Source organism: Oncorhynchus nerka, linkage group LG27 (assembly GCF_034236695.1).
Source record: "Oncorhynchus nerka isolate Pitt River linkage group LG27, Oner_Uvic_2.0, whole genome shotgun sequence".
Taxonomy (NCBI): Eukaryota; Metazoa; Chordata; class Actinopteri; order Salmoniformes; family Salmonidae; genus Oncorhynchus; species Oncorhynchus nerka.
The window spans coordinates 31,614,967-31,641,033 of NC_088422.1; the positions used below are offsets into that span (position 1 = coordinate 31,614,967).

The 26,067-nt window shown below is 43.9% G+C and overlaps 1 protein-coding gene across 2 annotated transcripts in view; it reads right to left on the reverse strand.

Annotated features, from left to right (window-relative positions):
- Positions 1-458: 458 nt before the first annotated feature.
- LOC115111597 (adhesion G protein-coupled receptor A2-like) overlaps positions 459-26,067 on the reverse strand; it is a 60,806-nt gene continuing 35,197 nt past the window's right edge. For both annotated transcript variants that reach the window (XM_029637809.2, XM_065011552.1), the window contains 17 exons: positions 17,352-17,423; positions 16,272-16,343; positions 16,078-16,149; positions 15,603-15,766; positions 10,000-10,213; positions 9,625-9,789; positions 9,321-9,519; positions 8,977-9,126; positions 8,647-8,808; positions 8,359-8,559; positions 7,838-8,027; positions 7,486-7,697; positions 7,203-7,330; positions 6,986-7,109; positions 6,757-6,905; positions 5,777-5,866; positions 459-5,612 (listed from right to left, as the gene is read on the reverse strand). In XM_029637809.2, coding sequence (XP_029493669.2) covers positions 4,193-5,612; positions 5,777-5,866; positions 6,757-6,905; positions 6,986-7,109; positions 7,203-7,330; positions 7,486-7,697; positions 7,838-8,027; positions 8,359-8,559; positions 8,647-8,808; positions 8,977-9,126; positions 9,321-9,519; positions 9,625-9,789; positions 10,000-10,213; positions 15,603-15,766; positions 16,078-16,149; positions 16,272-16,343; positions 17,352-17,423 — 3,784 coding nt within the window. In that variant the 3' untranslated portion in view covers positions 459-4,192. The remainder of the gene's footprint in view (positions 5,613-5,776; positions 5,867-6,756; positions 6,906-6,985; positions 7,110-7,202; positions 7,331-7,485; positions 7,698-7,837; positions 8,028-8,358; positions 8,560-8,646; positions 8,809-8,976; positions 9,127-9,320; positions 9,520-9,624; positions 9,790-9,999; positions 10,214-15,602; positions 15,767-16,077; positions 16,150-16,271; positions 16,344-17,351; positions 17,424-26,067) is intronic.

Sequence of the window (26,067 nt, forward strand, 5' to 3'; positions counted from 1 at the left end):
AGACCTACCGTGATTGGACAGTTGTGCTGGTGCCATTGTAACGTGAATTACGCAGTCTTTTAATCGACACTAGGCACAGGTCTAGGGTCAGTTTACAATCCCTGAATCCCCAGGACGATGATGACCTTCCTACACCCTCAGCCTTACTGAATTTCTGTCGTTTGCTCTGTTTCTTGGTAAACTAAACGGAACAAATTGTCATAAAAAATTTAAAAAATGTGACAAAGGTTTCAGCTTTGTTGAACAGACAGGGTAAAGAGGTCACAAATTATACCAGAACGATATTAACGGAGGCCTCAGAGACAGCTGATACTCAGACAGTCTGCAGACAGCTGATACTCAGACAGTCTGCAGACAGCAATAACTGAGTTTGTCTCAGACTTCTTCATTCGCATTCATCTCATGCTCATATCAGAGAATCATAATTGCACCATCAGTATGAGAACAATGACAAGATACGAAGTTGTATTTTTTTTTATTTTGCATCAGTTTTTCTATAAGGCACAGTCTGAATTTCTTGAACAATATATTATTGAATTAAAAACAGTTATTTGTCACAATCATTTCATTCTGATGTCACTGTGACAAATTAAAATATAAATATACATACAACATTTTGAAATCTCCCTTTTTCAATTTGAGATGAAAGTGGACACAAAACTTGGAATTCATTTAGGGACCTGTCACCAATGTGATGAATGTTAGTAAATGGATGAAATGTAAATCTAAGTAACCATGAGTGAAAAGATGACACATTTTATCATTGTGTTCTTGCACATTTTGACATGTAATACCTAATGTAAATAAGTGGAATAATACGTTTTTTTTTCTTCCAGTGACAACGTGTTGTAGAAGGTAAACTCATGAATATCAGACACAGGTTATATAAACATGTTGTGACCAGCCACTACTGCAGGTTTAGCAGTTTGACATCCCCTCAACAATTAAATACAATACATGTATTCACGTATGTGATACCACTGCTTTGTACTTATCACAAATCTGAGCTTTGTGAGTTTGAGTTATTAACATTAACCCAAAGGGAGATTTCAGGACCTAGAATAAGGATACAATCTATGAAATGCATCCAATTTGCTAAACACTGATATTGAGGTAAGCTCTCCTATTCTACAAAATTCTTTGGCATAATAATTTCCCTGAACACATTGGAGTTGTTTAGAGGAGCTTATCTAAGATGCAGTGAGTTGTTGCATTCTTACACACACTGAAAGAATACTCAAGATCAAAATAGCATAATATGGTTTTACACAATATTGGATGATAAAGTGTGTGAAGAAACATGAGGCAATTATGTAGATAACATGAATCAGTTCTGTCATCATTTATTTTGCCTTTACTCTGAGCTTTGTACATTAATAGAAAAAAAAAGTGTAGAAGTAGTTGATTTTTACTTTAACAAGCTTCTAAGCCATTAGTTTATGAGGTAAATGTGTGTGTGTGTGTGTGTGTATGTGTGGGGAGCGTGGGGGGTCAGTAAGCACTTACTGTATCTTGATTAATGTGTTAGAAACCAGAGCCATTTACCACATAATTTAACAAGTGTTAACATAGTCTCCTGATGCAGATGACAAACTGAACATGGTTTTACTGATGCATCCCCTTGACTTGTCAGCGCATGAACAATGATGTTTGAAATCCTGGAGGGGGCAGTGTTTAGATAAGTGTAAATCCAGAGATTTGAAACTCCGAGGGTGTGAGAGCACAGGGGTGCGTTCAGTTCGATTGAACATTTGGTACACTGTGTAACCACTTGTACTGAATGACACATTTCCCCAAATTGTTCTTCAACGTTCTTGAACAGACTTTGAGGTACGTTTTCTCCGTTTGGTGGGGTGTGGCTTGAAGCAGTGAGTGACATATTTAAAGGGTAGCGGCCATGCTGACAGCGTTCCACAGCCCACAACCCAATCCCTCCCTGTTTTTGAACTGGTCATTCAGAACAGCACTGTTTCCGTTTAATTGAATGTTACAGTACGTTTTTATCCCGAACTGAACATAGGCCAGTAAGGGAAAACGGAAAAAGGAAGAAGGATGTGGCAGTTCATATGAAAAATAACCAGGAACATTTCCGAGTACATGCCAGGGTCAAAGAAACGTTACTCTCAGTTCATTTTATCCAAACACCGATACTTGTCCAACCTGTTCATGAAGGGGAGAAGTTCCCTCTCAGTGCTGATGCGTATTTGAATCCGAGTTTTAGTAAAAACATATTATTTTACAAACTGCATTCTCTCATCCTAGATTAAGGATCTCACACACAAACACATATTAACGGAAGCACACGCACACACACACACACACACACACACACACACACACACACACACACACACACACACACACACACACACACACACACACACTAATACATGTCAACATAATAAGAGCAAAAGGATTCTTCACAGAGGCAATGCACAGCCGTACTGTAGAAATGGACAATCTCAGATTCCATTTCATGCTATAGTTGATATGCACAGAATAAGAATACAACTGCAAATTGTCCCTTTAAGGTATCCAAAATCAACATCTTATGTCAATTTTAGACTTAGCTTGTAAAACTTCCTGTGAATAAATGAGTATTTTAGGTACACAAAAGACAGGCCTTGAATTCCTGGCAAACCCAACAAACAGTTCATAAGTGACAGAGATGAAAATACACTTCCCATACCATCACTGTGATGGAAGCAAAAGTAAGAAGCAACACAACCCCATGATCTATCTCCAACCCCATGATCTATCTCCTTTACATATTTAAAATAAAACCTCTTCATGAGCTGAATCCCAATTTGAGATCCACAAGTGATACTTGAAGTTCTTTGCAATTATTTAAATGAAATGTACGAAAGTCTCACCCAGCGCTCTGAGAACGGAAATGATAAGTGATCTGGAGGTTTTTGGATTACATTAACTGAATGTTTCAATAAGACCTTTAGCAACACAACTAGCTTATTTTGAGTCAACTTTATTGAACTCCAAGCACAGATAGGACACATGGAAATTCATTTCCTTAGGAATTAATCATGCAAAAACATGTATTTTTTATTGTGATGTATCAGTGAGATTCAAACCTATAATCTTACGTTCTCTATTCATGGAATTAGTCCACTGCGCCACCCGGATGGAGCTAGCATGCCATGTTTTTTTTTACGAGTACAAAGCTTTTAATTTTAGTCTATTCAAACGGACCCCATTTTACAGGGAAAGAAGCACTCGGGTATGGCCAATTAGTGGGCAAGGCCAACACACCTGAACACACAAGATACAAGATAAAGGATAGAAAGAGTTTCATTGATGCGGATGAATGGAAATATATGTTTTTAAATAACATTCTTAAAACTTCTTCTGAACGTTACTAAAGTTTTCTTGTTTTTTTTTATGGAAAGTTAACTTATTATTCTCGGAACAATTTGAGAACATTACTTTAATTAGAACCTTGAAGAAGCCTGTAGAAAACGTTATTCTATGGTAATGACATTCCCAGAGAAGAACGTTGTTTCTTAACGTTCTTGGAACAATTTGAGAACATGACCTTAAATATAGCCATGACACTATTTAGATTTTCTATCTTTATCTTTAACTCTGCATTGTTGGAAAAGGACCTGTCAGTCAGCATTTCATTGTTAGTCTACACCTGTTGTTTACGAAGCATGTGACAAATACATTTAGATTTAATTATGTTTTATTCGAAACCTGTAGGAAACATTATGCTCAAGTACTGAAATTCCCACAGAAGAACGTTGTTTCTTAAAGTTCTCTGAACTATTTGAGAACATTCCAAATGTCAAACCAGTTTCTAGAACATTACCAACATTTTGATTAAATGTAACCATGTTTGAAAGTTCTCTTAAAGTAATGAAATACCAACAAAAAACATTTTTTTTGGTCAAGCTCCTTGAATGTGCTGGGAATGTTCCAAAGACAAGCAACTATCCTGCACCATTTGCAGAAAGTTGTGGGAAGGTTTTATACAAAATAACCATAGGACAACCATGCTCTCACCAAGCTCTATAAGAAACATATGGTTCTCAGAACGTTGTATGCTAGCTGGGGAATTACACACATGGATCTCAGATCAGGATTTGTCTCTATAGGTGTAGGACACTACAACAACAGCAGTCATATCAACTATTGCCAGGGTCCACTGTGGACATTTGCTGGGAGAGAGTGAGTGTCACACTGTAGTTTCACTCTTCCACATACTTTTCATGCCCACAGAGCTCTGGGAATGGTCTGTACAACTTGTGTCCAATTCCAGCTCTATCACAGAGCTCTTGATGATGCCGTTAGGGGCAGCCCCTGGCACAGTGGTAGTGATACTGTTCAGAGGGTAGGAGCAGCGCTTAGCTTCCCGCTCTGCAGCCACTGCCAGTTTCAGATTGTCTCGGCTGGCGCTGCACCTATTACCTTGCATGGCCACCCTGCTGGCCACAGAGGGGAGCAGAGGGAAGGGCTTACGGCTGCCACTGCTGCCCCCGTCGCTACCCTCTGAGGGGCTGGTGGTCACTGTCCCCCCCACTCTCCTACCATTACCGTTGGTTAGCGGGCTGGCTGGGCTTTCAGAGTGGCTGTGATGGAGACTGCCATTCTCACTAGTGGCCTGTTTGTGGGCTGGATGGGCAGTGTTGTGCTGCTCTATACCTGTAGGTCCCAGTGCTCCCATACTGCCCCCTCCCCCACCAGTCCTCATGGCTTTGAGACGGTAGTGACCTCTGCCTTCACCTCGGTGGTGATACTGACTGCTCCCTTGTTTAGTTCTGCCACTGACCTTTCTCCTCTGAGGCTGGACAGGGGCTACAGAGCCTAGTGTGGGCAGCAGGTTGTTAGCTTGCTTGTTGTTATTGTCTGTACTGGTGCTGGTGTTGATGCCTGCTGGGGCACGAGTGGCATTGTTGGTATTTTCTTGTGCCACCTGCAGCAGGTTGGTAAGTTTACAGGGCCCAGGGCCCACACTGCTGATCCCACTGGGGGTGGAGGAGGACCTGGCTGATGAGGTGTTGTGGGGATCCCCTGGAGGATGGCAGCCAATGAAGAGCTGGGATCCCTGTTCAGAGGTGGTCTGCACCCCACTCACAGTGGTGCAGGTGTGCGTGTAGACTGGTATGGGCTGGGAGAGCCGATTTCCTGGACAACACCTTAGCCAGGAGGCCTGCACGTCCAGGCGTCGGAAGCAGTGGTGGACCACCAGGAACACCCCCAACACGGTGGCAGCTACTCCATAGAGACAGCTGAACAATAGGCTGCTGCGCCCTGTCAGCCACATGGCCATGGCTCCACAGCTCCACAGGGCCAGGAACAGGAAGTGGGTGGCTACCAGCACCAGGAACTGCACTTTCAGGGTGTACTGGTCCTCTGGCGTCAACGCAGCATGTATGGTCCCCACCACAGAGTCTGTGGACAGGAGGCTGGTGCTGCCACCCAGGGCTGGCTGGCTCTCAGGCACAGGGGAGGACAGGGAGAATCTTGGGCACTCTTTGGACACCCGGTGCCTCAGGCGAAACACAGTGCACAGGAAATAAATCCAGGTCACCAATACCGCCAAGCCTGCGGGGACAAAGAAGGCCCCCAAACTGGGCCGCCACACCAACCAGCAGCTGGAATATGCAATAAAAAAGTCAGTAAGGTCATAGCAAAACAAGGACACCTCTATGTATTCAAAATCTCATAAAAATGTCAACTTTTTCTCTTGAATAAGCACTAAACCAAAATATACTGTGTGAAGGGCCAATGGGTCAATAGTAAAATGTGAAGCACTCACTAAGGGTTGTTGTCCCCATAGTTGTTGACGTTGACAGCTGCTGTGATGCCACATATGATGAGAGGAACACCACCAGCTATTAGATAGAACCTGTATTCAGGAAAAACAAATTAGATGGATCAAATCAATTTGTATGAAAAAGGAAGTAACGGTGAATAACAGTGAACTTATTTAGGAGTGAAGTATCATGTGAGAGATACAAGTCTATAATATTGGAAACAACAACCAAAACCCAAGAACTGTATGACAAATAGTTTCTGTGTATTCCATATGATATTTAGGGTCTTTGCTCCTTTGTTTTTTCTTTCAGCAAACATACACTTCACACAGCTGTAGTGATCCCTAGGCTAGATGTCTGTGATCTCCTGAGCTGAACTGAGCTGTTAGTTGGGCAGCTAGCTGATACAGTGTAACAGTGGGCAGTAGGCTGCAGCGGGGTTGTGATTCATCAAAGGGCCAGGTGTCATTGGAGGGCTGACCACATGCGGCGGTGGTCGACAAAAGGGGTTTGGGAAAGCCAGAGAGGTCAGCAGTACAGTGCATGATCCCAGCCAGGGAGCACTAGGGCAGAACGGAACATGGGGAGGGGAGTGGCGCAGTAATGAGGGGACAGTACGCCCCCTCCATCACCCTGGACAGATTTACAATATTCTCCTCAACCTCTGTTATCCCTCGCTCGTATATTCCTCCCCTCCTCCGCTCTGGGCTCAGCTCTCTGCATCTGTCACTACCACTCTTCTGTGCCTTGGCAGTAGTCTACTGTTTTTCCCTCCAAGGTTTTCTAAAACAGAAGAGCCTTGCTTCTAAACACAATGGTGGTCTTTGATATGACACCGTTTGGGTGTCTGTTCACATGAATACAGTCATTTAAAATACCGCCCCACGATGAGCTCACAACTCAACCACTGACCTGTTTGACAATGACTCACAACCTTCTCATATAAAAGTCGACTCTGTCTCGCCCTGATGACATCACTGACCTGAGCATAGGCCGCTGAGTAGGGGGAACAGGAGACTCTCCCTCTGGTTGCCGTGGTATCCTCCAGACAGACTCTTTGTAGAGGACTCTGGCGCTGACACCGATCCACAGCAGAGTAGACAAGGAGGAGTAGTGTAGAGCGATGCCCACCTGACACAAATCACACCGGGTCAGCCGTGACACACCACACGTAGAGAGCATAAGCTGGGTCTGAGAGGAGAGGTACTTACTGCCTGGCACACCATTGGGTAGCTGGTCAGGGTGATGCCTCCTGTGTACACAGCTGTGGTCATAGCGATGTGGAAGCAGGTATTGAGTAAGGTGTGCCAGCTCTTTCTGGATATATTTATAGAACTACAGGAGGAAAACAAAGATGAACATTAGCAGTGAAAAAAAGACAGTGGGTTATGTCAGATAATAAAGCATGCACGCGCAAACACACAGTACCTGTGGTGTAGTATGTGTGTGATGATGATGGTGAAGAGGCAGAGGAGGAGGATTGCAGTACAGGTGTAAACCACAGGGTGGAGCACCCTCACTGACATGGGTGGGGAGTGGGGGAAGTCAGGAACCTCCTAGGAAAATAATATATATATGAATGCAACGGCCACATTGTGGGGCTTGGTATAAAATCCTGAGATCGTGAGAAGAGAACATTCTTCCAGTGCAGTCCTCATTACATTACATCCACCATGAATATCTGAGAGTGAGTGATCCCAGGATACCCTACCTGCAACACAGCGTAGTTGCTGAGCACAGAGCAGCGCAGGGTGGAGGTGGCAGAGTCCGTGTGGGCTAGTTGGCAGCCCTCCTGGCTCCACCCCCCCTGCTTCTGCAGCAGTGCCTGTAAGCTCCAGTGGGCCGCCACCGGCTCGCTGCCTGGGGTCAAGTGACGCAGGGACACCAGGATAGCCTCCGAGTGGTTCCACAGACTGCACCCGTCTGCCAAACAAAGGAGGAGATAACCATCACCAACTGTTTTTTTATTATTAAAAAATGTACATGTTTTGACCCGTCTCTGTGAATGAGATGAATTGTGTAATAATAGTATAATAACTGCTCCAAACAGCCAGTTCCCTCACCCAAGCCTACGTAGACCACTGGGCTGTTGATACTGTGTCTGCGGACGTGCTCTCCAGGACCGTTGGAGTTCCCAGAGAAAGGGAAGAACCTCCCTGTACGGAACGCCACAAACTGGAGCTTACAGTCTGACGGGGCGTCCGGGGGGAACAGAGAGGCAGGAAGAACCACAGAGGCCAGGGCTACAGCATTCTAGAAGGAGGGGGGAGGGAGATCCTTTACTTTCCTACTTTCAAATATATTTGGCCATATTATCACAATGGAATAGGCAACAGAATGTTCAAACACTAAATTACAAAGTCTAAAACCTTTGGATTTTCTCCCTCTTTCATGTCAGCTGTTGTAAATGACTGTGCTAAATGCGGTTCCATGACATCTCCAGTAGGTCACGAACTGAGGTGTGTTCCCTCTAATGACAACCGTATGCACTGTCTGCCATTGTACCACAGACACACAACCACAGTCCTGTTAGTGGGTGAGGTTAGGTTCAGGTCTGGGTGAGGGAGACGGAGACATTGCTCACCTTCATGGGGAAGTTGTTTAGGGAGGTGTTGTGGGTGCCAGTGGTGCAGCGGAAGCGGAGCTGCTGTTCGTGGGTGGGCTCTGCCCCCTCCATGCCCAGGTTGCCTAGCAACGTCTCCCTGCGTTGGTAGGCTGTGCAGCTCATTCCAGTGAAGTGGGCCGGACGGATAAGGTGGGCCTCCATCACAATGTTCCTGGAGATCTTTGTAGGGAAAAAACAACTTTGATTATAATTCAACCTTTAAATCAAAATTCTTGTACATAAAAACATGCTCAACTTTGACAGTACCATGGAGAGGTCCTGGGCATGGCTGTGTAGCTGGGGCCAGGCCAGGGTCTCCAGAGAGTGGACTATGGAGCTGCAGGCTCTCTTCTCTCTCTGGGCATGGGCCAGGATCTGATCATCCACCTGCATCAGGTTACTGCCCATGTCCACCAGCATCTCTGACAGCTGACACATACATACACATGTAAAGACATGAGGACAGAGTCAGACACATACAAAAACAGGCATTCACATAAACACAGGGGGCAGAAAGAAACAAAGGAATCCAGTCAAAAGACACAACATAAAACCACAAAGACATGCATTGAGGGTATAAAGATCTCATCGCCCTACCTCTCTCAGTGGTCGGATATATTCCATGAATTTCTCCATCATCTGGGCCACGTACATCACGTCCATGGTGTCAGTGAAACCGGATGCCTCCACAGTGTAGGTACGCACCTGACGTGCCAGAGTGGCCGCATTAGAGGCATTGATGGGCATCTGGAAAAAGAGGGAGCGATAGTATGATTATTTGTTTAGTAACAAAACATAACTCATATGTTTTGTTACTTTTTACACATTTACCTTTCAGGCTATTTACATGTTACTACCATAAGACATGCATCATACTTTGATTTTATATGTACTGGACAAAAATAACTTGGGACAGCCCAAGCACAGCCTCTGGCACTGACCAGGATGAAGGTGTGTAGGACCCGTGTGATGTCGTTAGTGTAGAGACAGTTGTCATAGTCTCCCTCCTCCCAGCTCCCTGAGCGGTCACAGTAGCGTGATGCCTGCTTCTGCACCACACCACCCCCCATGGACAGGGAGGGGTAGCGCAGCTGGAGACAGAACTGGTAGGAGGTGATACCTGCCAGGGTCTTCTGCCACCTAGGAACCACACCCAGAAATAATGAGGAAGCATGTTTAATCAGAAAGTCTGTTTTTATTGTGGATTTTGTTTCTGGAGAGGGGAATTATTGTTTTCTTCCTTACTTGAACTCTCCCCGGTTGTTAGTGACTCTCTCCTCCGGACAGAAGGAGGCGCTGTTCTCCAGCACCACTATTTCCACACTGCGGGAAGTGTTGCCCCGCCCAGTGGCCACCACACACTCCCACTCTCCACTGGCCTCCACATGCACGTTGGACAGGATGAGCTCACTGCACCGAGGAGACAGCACATCATTCACTGCCGTCACCACATAGAGCACAGCACACTAAACCGCATGTCCTGTCAGCAGAAACTAAACAAACAGTGTCATATTTCACTTAAACCTTTATAATAAATAAGTGAAAATAAAACAACTGAGGGTCGCAATAAAATGAAGAATTTGAGTGCTGGGAGCAGACCCCTCAGTACTGTAACGTTACCTGGTGATGAAGGTGCAGTCATGCACCACGCTGGCCTCCAGACTGACGCCCTGTTCAGGGTCAGAGGTCACCAGCTGGCCGTTGTGGCGCCAGTGCATCGCAGTGATTTTGTCCACCAGGGCGGCAGTGCAGTGGAAGGGCATTCGGTCCCCCTTGAAGACCACCTGGCGCTGGGAGGGCAGGAGCGACAGGGTGTGCAGCTCCAGAGGCCCATCTGAGTGAGGAGAGTAACACAGCACAGTCAGGGGAAGGGAAGGCAGATGAGACCATAAAAAATCACTCTGGTTATTTATGCTGCTCTCTCATTACTCAACCTCAGCTTAATGCTTATGAGGAAGGCATTATGAGTCAGTTTTTTTAGGAATATTGGATGCAGACAGCCCCAGTTCATAAAGGCAGACCGCAGAGGAGTTGTCAACACAGGCACATGCACTTGGAAATACAATCCACTGAGTGGAAGAGGAAATAAACCCACTGACTAGAAGAGGAAATAAACCCACTGACTAGAAGAGGAAACAAACCCACTGACTAGAAGAGAAAATAAACCCACTGACTAGAAGAGAAAATAAACCCACTGACTAGAAGAGGAAATAAACCCACTGACTAGAAGAGGAAACAAACCCACTGACTAGAAGAGAAAATAAACCCACTGATTAGAAGAGGAAATAAACCCACTGACTAGAAGAGGAAACAAACCCACTGACTAGAAGATAAAATAAACCCACTGAGTAGAAGAGGAAACAAACCCACTGACTAGAAGAGGAAACAAACCCACTGACTAGAAGAGAAAATAAACCCACTGAGTAGAAGAGGAAACAAACCCACTGAGTAGAAGAGGAAATAAACCCACTGACTAGAAGAGAAAATAAACCCACTGAGTAGAAGAGAAAACAAACCCACTGAGTAGAAGAGGAAACAAACCCACTGAGTAGAAGAGGAAATAAACCCACTGATTAGAAGAGGAAATAAACCCACTGAGTGGAAGAGGAAATAAACCCACTGAATAGAAGAGGAAATAAACCCACTGAATAGAAGAAGGAATAAACCCACTGAATAGAAGAAGAAATAAACCCACTGGGCAGAAGAGGAAATAAACCCACTGAATAGAAGAGGAAATAAACCCACTGACTAGAAGAAGAAATAAACCCACTGAATAGAAGAGGAAATAAACCCACTGAATAGAAGAAGAAATAAACCCACTGAATAGAAGAGGAAATTTACCCACTGAATAGAAGAAGAAATAAACCCACTGAATAGAAGAGGAAATAAACCCACTGAATAGAAGAAGAAATAAACCCACTGAATAGAAGAGGAAATAAACCCACTGAATAAAAGAAGAAATAAACCCACTGAATAGAAGAGGAAATAAACCCACTGAATAAAAGAAGAAATAAACCCACTGAATAGAAGAGGAAATAAACCCACTTTTATTTTTAATTTTGTTTAAATTTTACCTTTATTTAACCAGGCAAGTCAGTTAAGAACAAATTCTTATTTTCAATGACGGCCTAGGAACAGTGGGTTAACTGCCTGTTCAGGGGCAGAACGACAGATTTGTACCTTGTCAGCTCGGGGGGTTGAACTTGCAACCTTCGCGGTTACTAGTCCAACGCTCTAACCGCTAGGCTACCCTGCCACTGAGTGGAAGAGGAAATAAACCCACTGAATAGAAGAATAAATAAACCCACTGAGTGGAAGAGGAAATAAACCCACTGAATAGAAGAAGAAATAAACCCACTGAGTAGAAGAATAAATAAACCCACTGAATAGAAGAAGAAATAAACCCACTGAGTAGAAGAATAAATAAACCCACTGAGTAGAAGAGGAAATAAACCCACTGAGTAGAATAAGAAATAAACCCACTGAATAGAAGAGGAAATAAACCCACTGAGTGGAATAAGAAATAAACCCACTGAGTAGAAGAGGAAATAAACCCACTGAATAGAAGAAGAAATAAACCCACTGAATAGAAGAGGACATAAACCCACTGAATAGAAGAGGAAATAAACCCACTGAGTGGAATAAGAAATAAACCCACTGAGTAGAAGAATAAATAAACCCACTGAATAGAAGAAGAAATAAACCCACTGAGTAGAAGAATAAATAAACCCACTGAGTAGAAGAGGAAATAAACCCACTGAATAGAATAAGAAATAAACCCACTGAATAGAAGAGGAAATAAACCCACTGAGTGGAATAAGAAATAAACCCACTGAGTAGAAGAGGAAATAAACCCACTGAATAGAAGAAGAAATAAACCCACTGAATAGAAGAGGACATAAACCCACTGAATAGAAGAGGAAATAAACCCACTGAGTGGAAGAGGAAATAACCCCACTGAGTAGAAGAGGAAATAAACCCACTGACTAGAAGAGAAAATAAACCCACTGACTAGAAGAGAAAATAAACCCACTGACTAGAAGAGGAAATAAACCCACTGACTAGAAGAGGAAACAAACCCACTGACTAGAAGAGAAAATAAACCCACTGATTAGAAGAGGAAATAAACCCACTGACTAGAAGAGGAAACAAACCCACTGACTAGAAGATAAAATAAACCCACTGAGTAGAAGAGGAAACAAACCCACTGACTAGAAGAGGAAACAAACCCACTGACTAGAAGAGAAAATAAACCCACTGAGTAGAAGAGGAAACAAACCCACTGAGTAGAAGAGGAAATAAACCCACTGACTAGAAGAGAAAATAAACCCACTGAGTAGAAGAGAAAACAAACCCACTGAGTAGAAGAGGAAACAAACCCACTGAGTAGAAGAGGAAATAAACCCACTGATTAGAAGAGGAAATAAACCCACTGAGTGGAAGAGGAAATAAACCCACTGAATAGAAGAGGAAATAAACCCACTGAATAGAAGAAGGAATAAACCCACTGAATAGAAGAAGAAATAAACCCACTGGGCAGAAGAGGAAATAAACCCACTTACTAGAAGAGGAAATAAACCCACTGAGTGGAAGAAGAAATAAACCCACTGAGTGGAAGAGGAAATAAACCCACTGAATAGAAGAGGAAATAAACCCACTGACTAGAAGAAGAAATAAACCCACTGAATAGAAGAGGAAATAAACCCACTGAATAGAAGAAGAAATAAACCCACTGAATAGAAGAGGAAATTTACCCACTGAATAGAAGAAGAAATAAACCCACTGAATAGAAGAGGAAATAAACCCACTGAATAGAAGAAGAAATAAACCCACTGAATAGAAGAGGAAATAAACCCACTGAATAAAAGAAGAAATAAACCCACTGAATAGAAGAGGAAATAAACCCACTGAATAAAAGAAGAAATAAACCCACTGAATAGAAGAGGAAATAAACCCACTTTTATTTTTAATTTTGTTTAAATTTTACCTTTATTTAACCAGGCAAGTCAGTTAAGAACAAATTCTTATTTTCAATGACGGCCTAGGAACAGTGGGTTAACTGCCTGTTCAGGGGCAGAACGACAGATTTGTACCTTGTCAGCTCGGGGGGTTGAACTTGCAACCTTCGCGGTTACTAGTCCAACGCTCTAACCGCTAGGCTACCCTGCCACTGAGTGGAAGAGGAAATAAACCCACTGAATAGAAGAATAAATAAACCCACTGAGTGGAAGAGGAAATAAACCCACTGAATAGAAGAAGAAATAAACCCACTGAGTAGAAGAATAAATAAACCCACTGAATAGAAGAAGAAATAAACCCACTGAGTAGAAGAATAAATAAACCCACTGAGTAGAAGAGGAAATAAACCCACTGAGTAGAATAAGAAATAAACCCACTGAATAGAAGAGGAAATAAACCCACTGAGTGGAATAAGAAATAAACCCACTGAGTAGAAGAGGAAATAAACCCACTGAATAGAAGAAGAAATAAACCCACTGAATAGAAGAGGACATAAACCCACTGAATAGAAGAGGAAATAAACCCACTGAGTGGAATAAGAAATAAACCCACTGAGTAGAAGAATAAATAAACCCACTGAATAGAAGAAGAAATAAACCCACTGAGTAGAAGAATAAATAAACCCACTGAGTAGAAGAGGAAATAAACCCACTGAATAGAATAAGAAATAAACCCACTGAATAGAAGAGGAAATAAACCCACTGAGTGGAATAAGAAATAAACCCACTGAGTAGAAGAGGAAATAAACCCACTGAATAGAAGAAGAAATAAACCCACTGAATAGAAGAGGACATAAACCCACTGAATAGAAGAGGAAATAAACCCACTGAGTGGAAGAGGAAATAACCCCACTGAGTAGAAGAGGAAATAAACCCACTGAATAGAAGAAGAAATAAACCCACTGAGCAGAAGAGGAAATAAACCCACTGAGTAGAAGAATGAATAAACCCACTGAGTAGAAGAGGAAATAAACCCACTGAGTGGAAAAGGAAATAAACCCACTGAATAGAATAAGAAATAAACCCACTGGATAGAAGAGGAAATAAACCCACTGAATAGAAGAGGAAATAAACCCACTGAATAGAAGAGGAAATAAACCCACTGAGTGGAAGAGGAAATAACCCCACTGAGTAGAAGAGGAAATAAACCCACTGAGTGGAAGAGGAAATAACCCCACTGAGTAGAATAGGAAATAACCCCACTGAGTAGAAGAGGAAATAAACCCACTGAGTAGAAGAGGAAATAAACCCACTGAGTAGAAAAGGAAATAAACCCACTGAGTGGAAGAGGAAATAACCCCACTGAGTAGAAGAGGAAATAACCCCACTGAATAGAAGAGGAAATAAACCCACTGAGTGGAAGAGGAAATAACCCCACTGAGTAGAAGAGGAAATAAACCCACTGAATAGAAGAGGAAATGAACCCACTGAATAGAAGAGGAAATAAACCCACTGAGTGGAAGAGGAAATAACCCCACTGAGTAGAAGAGGAAATAACCCCACTGAGTAGAAGAGGAAATAAACCCACTGAGTGGAAGAGGAAATAACCCCACTGAGTAGAAGAGAAAATAAACCCACTGAGTAGAAAAGGAAATAAACTCACTGAGTGGAAGAGGAAATAAACTCACTGAGTAGAAGAGAAAATAAACCCACTGAGTAGAAAAGGAAATAAACCCACTGAGTGGAAGAGGAAATAACCCCACTGAGTAGAAGAGGAAATAACCCCACTGAGTAGAAGAGGAAATAAACCCACTGAGTGGAAGAGGAAATAACCCCACTGAGTAGAAGAGAAAATAAACCCACTGAGTAGAAAAGGAAATAAACCCACTGAGTAGAAGAGGAAATAAACCCACTGAGTAGAAAAGGAAATAAACCCACTGAGTGGAAGATGAAATAACCCCACTGAAGAGGAAAGGGAACTAGATTATCCTGCAGGAATACTATAGACAGCAGACAATTAGAGATATCAAAACAAGGATATTTTGCTTTTCAATAGAACCTCTTTTTTCATTTAATGGTCACTAACAGCTAGTGATTTTTCACATACTGTACACCTACCTAATAGATATGGGACATCGAAAAACAATATCATAATGAGAAAACAATGACTCTGTCATTTACATACTCAAGTTTTCATCCTATTTGAGGGGGGATAGTGGTGAACCACCTCATTCATATGCATTACATTTCCTGTCAGACACTCACCACAGCTCAGCTGACTTTCCCTCAGTCCACGCAGAGGCTTTCCATGGAGGCTTTTGGGAAAGGCACAGACGGTCTCGTCCCCCAGCCACGCGTTACTGGTAGGAAAGTAACCTGGCACCCAGCGCAGCCCACAGTCACATGACAGGAAGTCAGAGTTGAAGTTCCTGGTGAGAAAAAGCAGGGTGTTTTACAATACCATTCATCATGGGAGATTACACTGAGGAGCGGGTGCACTTTCCCTCTAATGGCACATGTTCCCCATCAGTTAATATCTACAGTATTCTCTGATGGTACATTATAGGATCAACATGTCAGATGTGACAAATGGCTATACACTGCTTGAACTAAGCCTATAGGGAGATGTGATCAGATTGCCTAGATTTCTTTCATACCACTTACTAAGTTTATACAAACATCTGTCTGGAGCAAACAGGGACAACGGTGATGACTGTTACAAGCAGAGAACTGTACTCACACTTGCTTAAGAGAGTGGAGCTCCTGAAAGACCCCCGAGTCCAAGGTAGATAAGATGTTTCCAGAGAGGTTCCTAACAGCAGAAAACAGACAGATGCTCAATCACAATCACTGTACTAGGTACAGTACCCACAATAGTACACTAGGATGTGTTCAACGTGACACGCTTAATGAACAGTCATTTAGCCTGCTTACAGTTTGGTGAGGTTGGAGAGTCCCTGGAACATGTCGGGAGTCAAGCAGCCGATGCGGTTGTTGGACAGGTCACTAGGAGAGAAAACACAGAGAGTGAGGGCACAGCGGTGAATAATGGTCATTTCTTAAGCTTATAGGTTTATCAAGATCGTTTAGAAAGTACAGATTGGGCTATCTTGACACTGTATGTTGTTTTTGTGATTTCATTGGGAAAGACTGCCTTCTCCAGCACATTGGCCAATAGACTTTTGCTTCTTATTTTCATTTGTTTACAATAACACGGTATTATCCAAAGAGGCTTTCTTGGCCTGTAGGCCTATCTTTCACAATTTCCATTCATACAGCTAGCCAGAGTGTAACACAGCAGGATTTGCAACACTAATGACTTGTGAATGTTCCTTATCAACAGACCATGAAGCTTCCTGTCAAGCCTTATCACCAAAGACGGAGCAAAAGCCCTCTGTAGCCCCTGCATGCTGTGTCTGCATGGTATAAGGACAGTGTCAGAGAGGGCCTTGTTCCACTGTCCCCCTGACACAACCCGGCCGAGAGCGTGTGTTTATCTCTCCCTGTTTGTTTTGAAAAGCCCCAGACCTTGCAGGGAAAACACAAGCAGTACAGGGAGGGGAAAAGAGTCATGCGGCGCAGGGCAGAGGACCGGAGCCGACCGCGACGTAACCAGACCTCATGGTCCAAACACACAATGAGTGAGCAACAAGCGGTCGCAAACTGCTGCCCTGTCACATCCAATGATGTGTGAGGAGCCTCTGCGCGGTCCTGAGGTTTCCATGGCGGCAGAGCAGGGCACCAGACATGTCATCCCAGGCCCCACAGAGATTAGCACAGACCAGCATATACACTGAACACAGTTATCCACAACATATAGCTGAGCCAGCCAGGCTTTTATGATGACACTAAAACTGAGAAGATATGGTATGGTATGACCTGTATCATAAAGCGTTATGACTGTGTGCTGCTTACGAATAAAATAGGGAAACTGTGGCAACTAAAATATATTTTTTTAATGCAATATCACTGTTTACAACGCACATAATGAAAACAGAGGCGATAAGCACTTACAGCTTCCGAAGAGCAGATAAACTTTGGAAGGCTCCAGGCATGATGGTGCTGATGAGGTTGCTCCTGAGGTCTCTGAGGGGAGAGCGAAAGAAATATTTTACACAAGACATTAGACTGCATGGCAATGAGGAGAACTAGGGCCTTGCACAGAACTAGTTGAAACATTGGCCCATAACATCCCCAAACTAAGGCTACAGGTAGGAAAATCACCAGGGGTTCATTAGAAATGGTTAGTAAATATGAACGGTGAATAGCTGGACACAATATTCAGCCTGGATCCCCAATACAGAGGTTTCTTTAAAATGACTGGGAGTGGATACCTAGGCCCCAAACATGACCCCGCCAGTCAGACACAGAAGGATATATCTGCATTCAGATGGTTTGGAAATCTTACCCCAACAGCCACCTGGGCTTGGGTCAAGCAAGGATGCAAAAACTTCACCAAAGAAAACATAGCAGGAATCGAATAGTTTGAAAGCATCTCTTCCCCCGATAAAGTTACTCTGGCTATTACCAAACCATAAATATTGATTTCTTTGAATGGCTTTGAAGAGCTAATTTCATACTACCCACCACATTTCACAGCACACTCTTCCCGTGCCTTGCCCAGCCATGCCCATGTGTTAAACCACTCAGCCACATGCCCTTCTCCGACTGTAGTCAGACCTGCCGGAGAATTAACCTCTGAAACTCAGGGAGGCTCTTTATTGGTCAGGTGGGAATAGCAATGTTGGAGAAGGTCATCAGACAAAAGCGTTTCAGGCAGGACAAAGCTGACGTGTGGAGGCAATGTGATCCTTGTTCCTACAGCATGAAAAACGCCTGCTCCCAAAGGAACAGTAACAGAGAAGGATTTCCTTACAGAAGCTCCCAGACATCAACCCCCCCCCCCCCCCCCCCATTCCAATCCTTCCCAGCATGCTATTGTGGTAGCCAGAACCTTCAGGGTCTTTCTGTTCCACTATCCCACAATGCATTATCTCAGATCTATTTTCCTAACCACACCGCCTCACACCATTTAATAAAATGAGAGCCACCTCAAACCTCAGACATCTCCTCTCGCACTCTTGTCCTCCGTCCAAGAGATGAGCTATTTTGACCAAATCAGGGAAGATTAATTCTGAGAATGGGTTCGAGTAAATATGAGAGAGAGAGAGAGAGAGAGAGAGATGATGTATGGCTAGAACAAAGTGAGATACAGGCAGGGGTTTCATTGGTCAGGATGTGTTTTGGTCATTACTCATATCAGAATGATCTAAGCCAGCACATAACGATGGACCTGGTCTCATGTAGTGTTGTTCTGGCTGTGACTGATTGGACCAGAGACAGATGTGTCTATCTGAAAGGAGTAAGACAGACAGCCTTAGACAGAGCAGACCAGATCTTTCAGCACAGTATGCCAGCCCACTGATGCACCAACTTCACTGCTTTTTACAGATGTGGAATTTTCCCCTGAAAAAGTGCTCACAGAACTATGTTAACTTCCCATGTCTGTTTGGCATGTGCTTCAACGCTGACCTACAAACAGTAGTCAGCATGTATGGAGAGAGAGAGGGCAAGACATCACTTGCATTGAGAAAACATCTGAGTGTATTAGAGTGCAAATTACAACGTGTGTGTGTGTGTGTGTGTGTGTGTGTGTGTGTGTGTGTGTGTGTGTGTGTGTGTGTGTGTGTGTGTGTGTGTGTGCGTGCGTGCGTGCGAGAGAGAGAGAAAGAGAGAGAGAGTCAGAAGCCTAGCTGGAGCTCTTAACCAGGGAGGGGAGAACAATGATAATGTTTCCGGCCTGGCGTGTCCCGGGTCTCGTTAACACCGTGATGAAAGACGGGGCACTGCCCACAACTTCCTCCCTTATGGTGACTACTGTGTTTCAGACACACACTTACTGTACCACACACACACACACATATTGTGCCGTAGAGACATATTAGCTCTGTGCTACAATAGACACACTACCATGCTAAAGACACACACTCTGTACCACACAGACACACACTCTGTACCACACAGACACACACTCTGTACCACACAGACACACACACTCTGTACCACACAGACACACACACTCTGTACCACACAGATACACACTCTGTACCACATAGACACACACTCTGTACCACATAGACACACACTCTGTACCACATAGACACACACTCTGTACCACATAGACACACACTCTGTACCACATAGGCACACACTCTGTACCACACAGACACACACTCTGTACCACACAGACACACACTCTGTACCACATAGACACACACTCTGTACCACATAGACACACACTCTGTACCACATAGGCACACACTCTGTACCACATAGACACACACTCTGTATCACATAGACACAAGCTCTGTACCACATAGACACACACTCTGTACCACACAGACACACATTCTGTACCACACAGACACACACTCTGTACCACACAGACACACACTCTGTACCACATAGGCACACACTCTGTACCACATAGACACACACTCTGTACCACATAGGCACACACTCTGTACCACATAGACACACACTCTGTATCACATAGACACAAGCTCTGTACCACATAGACACACACTCTGTACCACATAGACACACACTCTGTACCACATAGACACACACTCTGTACCACACAGACACACAGGCAGTCAGGTACTTGGGTCCTCTTAAAGGAAAACTCCACTCAAAAACTATCTGTTGGTATTTGTTTCATTAGTCCATTGTTAATATGTTATGTATGTCAGTAATCAAGTTTTCAAGATATATAATTTACAAAATACAGCCGTTATGATGCATTTAAAACACAGCATCATATGATGGAAAATGCCTCATCGCGTATTTATGTATTTTGAAAGTTATATATCTTGAATACTTGATTACTGACATGCAAAACATTTTGGGACTATGTTAAGAATGGACTAATGAAACAAATACCAACAGATCGTTTTTGGGTGGAGTTTTCCTTTAAGCCTCAGCACACGTCCCCTCTCAGAAGATGAATCTGATGCCCAATATGTCAACAAAAGTCTTGAGATAAAATCAAGTTCCATATGCACCCACATATCTGTACTCTCCACAATCTGCCCTTTCATTCACATCTCCGGAAAGGGCAGAGCAATGTGTGCTTAGGCCTATGAATATCAACAGTTGGGCACTCCGATACACTCTCTTATCACTGAGCTGGGGAATGTGGAGGAGAGCACCAGAGTCAACAGAGCCAGCAGCCCCAGCTCCATGCAGCCCCATGCAGGCCACACACCCAGGCAATGACTCCCCTCTGCCCTCTGAGGCAGCACTCTCCCAGGCTACGACTTCACAACTCACTGGCCCTCACACTGATGACAGCAGCTGTCAACAGAGAAGAGGAGCAGCATACACAACGTCTGAAGGAATTTCAAATGCATATCCTCAAGGTACTTTTATTTCACCTTGAAACATAATGGCATGCAATTGCAGCCTTATGTCCTATATGAATCTGACATTTGATGGTGGGTATGTTCTCATCATTGGCATCTCAACCACAAAAACCATACATTCTGTAGTCAATTCCCTCCCTTATATTATATTGACTCCCACTTATCATCCCTTATAGTTGCAGCACAAACATATTTGAAATGAATGGAAAATCTAACTTCTGATGTGATATTCACAAGCCTCACTTCTAAATGACGTATGGCAGCAGTACCTTGGCCAGACAGCATCAAAACGTTTTTTTACTGTTCAAAATAAATAACTGCTCCTCAAATTGATTTGTAACCAACATCCCTCTGAGCCCAGTGCTTTATCCCCTGTACCACATGCGGCCCATATGATTGGCGGCCCCTGACAGCATCCAACCCAATGCCAGTCTAAAAAGAGCCATTGTGTTCTTCAGCTGGGCCTGACACCAGGATCTGCCATTAAAGACTATATTTTCTTCTCTAAGCCTTCTCCCGATCAATGGGGAACATCTATTGCTGCTCTGAAGAGTCATTCCTGTCTGGGACGGGACGGGGCACAAGCACCTGGGGCCCAGGCAGGAAAGGAGAGGAGGGGAGATGAGAGGAGGAGAGAGGAGCGACATGCTCGCAGGGCAGCAAGAGGGTTATAATTAAGTCGACTGCTGTATAGCGCTCCAGACTGTGGAGTGCTCCATTATCAGGCCCACAGTGGCAGGGGAGGGAGTGCTCCATTATCAGGCCCACAGTGGCAGGGGATGGAGTGCTCCATTATCAGGCACGCAGGGGATGGAGTGCTCCATTATCAGGCCCACAGTGGCAGGGGATGGAGTGCTCCATTATCAGGCCCACAATGGCAGGGGATGGAGTGCTCCATTATCAGGCCCACAGTGGCAGGGGATGGAGTGCTCCATTGACATTGTTCAGACCATAGCCCTGGGGAATGCTGGGAGAAGGACTGAAGCCAGGGAACGGCCACTTATTATCGCCAGACTGGAATCAAGAATTTCCTGTTTCACTCGATTAGGGATAGGGTTTTTTATAAGTAGAGAGAAAGGACATTCCATTTCCCATGTTCTATACTGTACCTAGCTGCGATGCACAACACAGTTCACACAATCAAAAACCACGGTATGAAACAAGCGTTTGTTTGGGTGTGCAGAGTGAGACAGAGAAAAAAGAGAAATGGACTGAATGGTTAACTGGCACCAGAGGTCAGTGGAGACCATTTTTGTGCCGCGTGTCATTTCCTGTCTCGTTGGTGTCTCCAGAATAGAGGTCCTTGCTCGTTTATTTTTACAGTTTCTCTTTTTTTTACGAGCTGCTTTTCCCCTGTAGGGAGGGGCAGGTGGGGATGGGGGGGGGGGATTCGGGAATTGAGTAGAATCGGCCCCCGATACCCCCCCCACTCCTCAACACACTTGCTCACAATGGGGGCTCTGTAACACAGCCCCCAAAACCTACTCCTGCCTTCCCCCCAAAACAGGAAACCAGGATCTGCTGAGGTCTTGTTTTTCTACTAATTTCCTGCTTTCCTGCCCCTTCCACAGATTATTTTCTTACATTTTTTCCTGGTTCCCCTCAGATTGGATCTCTAATCTACGTTAGCTGGTGTGCATCTGGAAACCACTTGCTTTAGCCCTGTCGGTTGATTCTCCATTCCAGAGCTACAGTTGTTAACCACTGCATGCAGCCTATTCTTTCATAGCAATAATCACCTAATAATAATGATACATTAGAAACAAGCCAATCATTACTCTGGAAAATTCAGTTAAAATAGGCCACACACAAAACCCTCAGTTAGAAATACCATTAAAAAACATCCAGGTGATTTAAAATCCTCATGGTAAATAGCGCTTCACCTGAAGGAACATATGGGCACATCTGATGTTGGGTGCAACTAAGAAGGAGCCTCTTCCAACACTGGGTAATTTCAACCATGTCATGCCACAGAGCTCTAGAGTGAACTGTCTTGAAGGAAAATGGCCACAGCTCTGGCCAAGACTGGCACTAATTTAAACTGTGGTACCAACTGCACGCTAGTTGGGGAAAGGATGAAAGGACTGAAATAGCCATGTTATACTTTTATTTGAAGTGTAACATTTCCTAGGTTGATTATATGTTTCCACAGTCTGCTGTTAGGGGTACTGGAGATCATTCTGCCAAGGAAAACTCTGGAACCATGGACTTACTGACTCCAACTCTGAGTTCTGGCAGGAACAGGGCTAGATGACAAAAAGGAGGTGATGTCCACTTTGGCTGTTCTTTTGATTGCAATTAGTATGCATGAGGTCCGGGTAGCAACACTGTTATACACAACTTCAACCAGGAAAGACTCAGGAATTGACCACAATTCACTTTACGTCACCAATGTAGAGCCCATTCATGTTTATTCTGCTGTTTGTTCATGAACAGCTGTCCCTCTATGTAGAACTATCATAACAGTATGGAGATATTCGTCCTAAAAACCAGCCAGCTCATATTCAATAGTTTTCAGCAGTAAATGAACAGAAGCCCCCCCCCCCATAAAAAGATAATGAAAGTGTAGTAAATCCATAAACTTATTTAAAAAGCCGATAAAAACAAAGCCAGCAAAAGGCCACCTCCTCTATCTCTCTTCCAACGAGCTTGCATACAGTAGTTTGGAAATACTCCATTCAGGGTTGGGAGTGGGCCAACTCTACCAGCGAACTGGCAAACAATGCTGTTCATACAAAATATCAATGAAAAGGAGGGCAATCATGGGCGATGTGTGAATATGCATCCAGTGGGCGGACTACAGCGAAGAGAGGAGTAGTGAGAGAAAGGGGGGGTGGGACCGTCCGGTAGATGCAAAGAGGAAAGCAGAAAAGGAGTGAGAATGGAAGTGGGGGGAAGGGAACAGGGAGAAACCTCAAGAACTTATGAAGGAAAAAGCCATTGAAATCATGTCAGGTTTGCTGCATGTGCATTCAAGAACCACTGGTATATAAGGAATTCTGTTTAGTAATGAGCTTATGAGAGGGCTTGCTCGCTGTTTCAATAAACGCCTAGAGCCACGATTAGGTTAAGCTTGCAATACAAACACTCCCCGTTCCTTCAGTTTATCTCCCAGACACATCTGGAGTCTATCAACTCCAACAGCCCCCCCCCCCTTCTGTTTCCACTCTCTAGCACGCTTAACCCCTTCCTCACTCGACCCCTCATGTCACACACACTCATTAAGTGACCGTTGCCTCACAGGGGCCATTCAAAACCGTATGCAGGAGAAAGTACAACACAAACGGTCATTTGTTTGGATTGTGCGAAATGAGAGTCCCATGTCCAGCCATCCCTAGCTGCTCCAGCCAGGAGTTCAGGTTGTTTTTGGGAGGACAGATTCAATTAGAGCGTTCCTGCAACCTGGATATGGACTCTGCTCTGTTGTGTCCAGAGGGGTTTAGACAGGGTTTAGACAGATTTACATAGCAAAGTAGAGCCCACCTCTGCACTGCTCCCCCTCATCAAGGTCATTTGCTTAGCCCCTGTGGAAATAATGTTCACCTCCCCCACTAAAGAAAACAACATTATATACTGAAAAAAAATATAAATGCAACATGAAACAATTTCTAAGATTTTACTGAGTTACAGTTCATATAAGGAAATTAGTCAATTGAAATAAATTCATTAGGCCCTAATCTATGGATTTCACATGACTTGGAATACAGATATGCATCTGTTAGTCAGAGATTCCTTAAAAAAAAGGTAGGGGCGTGGATCAGAAAAAAATGTCAGTATCTGGTGTGACCACCATTTGCCTCATGCAGCGCAACACATCTCCTTCGAATAGAGTTGATCAGGCTGTTGATTGTGACCTGTCCCTGATTGTGCTGTCCCACTCCTCTTCAATAGCTGTGCGGAGTTTCTGGACAAAACCGGGAATTGGAACACGCTGTCGTACACATAGTCAATGGGTAACATGTCTGGTGAGTATGCAGGCCACGGAAGAACTGGGCCATTTTCAGCTTCCACGAATTGTGTACAGATCCTTGCGACATGGGGTTGTGCATTATCATGCATGATGTTATGGCGAGGATGAATGGCACAACAATGGGCCTCAGGACCTCGTCACGGTATCTCTGTGCATTCAAATTGCCATCGATAAAATGCAGTTGTGTTTGTTGTCCGTAGCTTATGCCTGCCCATACCATAACCCCACTGCCACCATGGGGCACTCTGTTCACAACATTGACATTAGCAAACCACTCGCCCACACAACACCATACACATGGTCTGTGGTTGTGAGGCCGGTTGGGATTACTGCCCAAACTCTCTAAAAACAATATTGGAGGTGGCTTATGGTAGAGAAATGAACATTCAATATCTGGCAACAGCTCTGGTGGACATTCTTGCCAATTACACGCTCCATCAAAACTTGAGACGTCGGTGGCAATGTGTTGTGTAACATAACTGCACATTTTAGAGTGGCCTTTTATTGTCCCCGGGACAAGGTGCACCTGAGTAATGATCATGCTGTTTAATCAGCTTCTTGATATGCCACACCTGTCAGGTGGATGGATTGTCTTGGCCAAGGAGAAATGCTTACTAACAGGGATGTAAACACATTTGTGCACAACATTTGCGGGAAATAACCTTTTTGTGCATCAGGAACATTTCTGGGATCTTTTATTTCAGCTTATGAAACATGGGACAAACACTTAACATGTTGGGTTTATATTTATATAAGGGAAACTGCTGGTGCACTCACTCTCTTTCCCCAACAGCCTTCATACCATCTTTAGCCATCTCGTCTCCTCCCCTGCATCGTGTGGTAAAATTGTTTAAGTTGGCCTAGTTCCTAACCCTAACTTCTCAGAATGGCAGAGACGATTTCAAGGTCTGTTTTAGCAGGGCTCAAGCACAACTTGAGAAGCTCCCGTCTCTACTTTACATAACTGATTTTATCAGGGTAAATATGAATGAATAGGACACAGTATTTCAGAGACGCGGTAGACTTATTTCTATGTTATCAAGGACTTTAACCCTCTGCTAAACTCTCCCTCTCCACATCTGCAAATTCCCATGCCTTTCCTGACTTATGATGACCAGGAGTTTCAATGCAAACATTCCCTCATTTTTAGCCTTCTATATACATCACAAACAGTGTGTATTTCCTGTTCTAAGCTGAAGTGGCTTTAACTATGCAGGAAGTGAAGGGAAAAGGAGGTAAAAAAGGCCAACTGCAAACCAAACATGTCTTACACACAAACCATCCATATATTTATATGTACATATTCTTATTCATTCCTTTACACTTGTGTGTATAA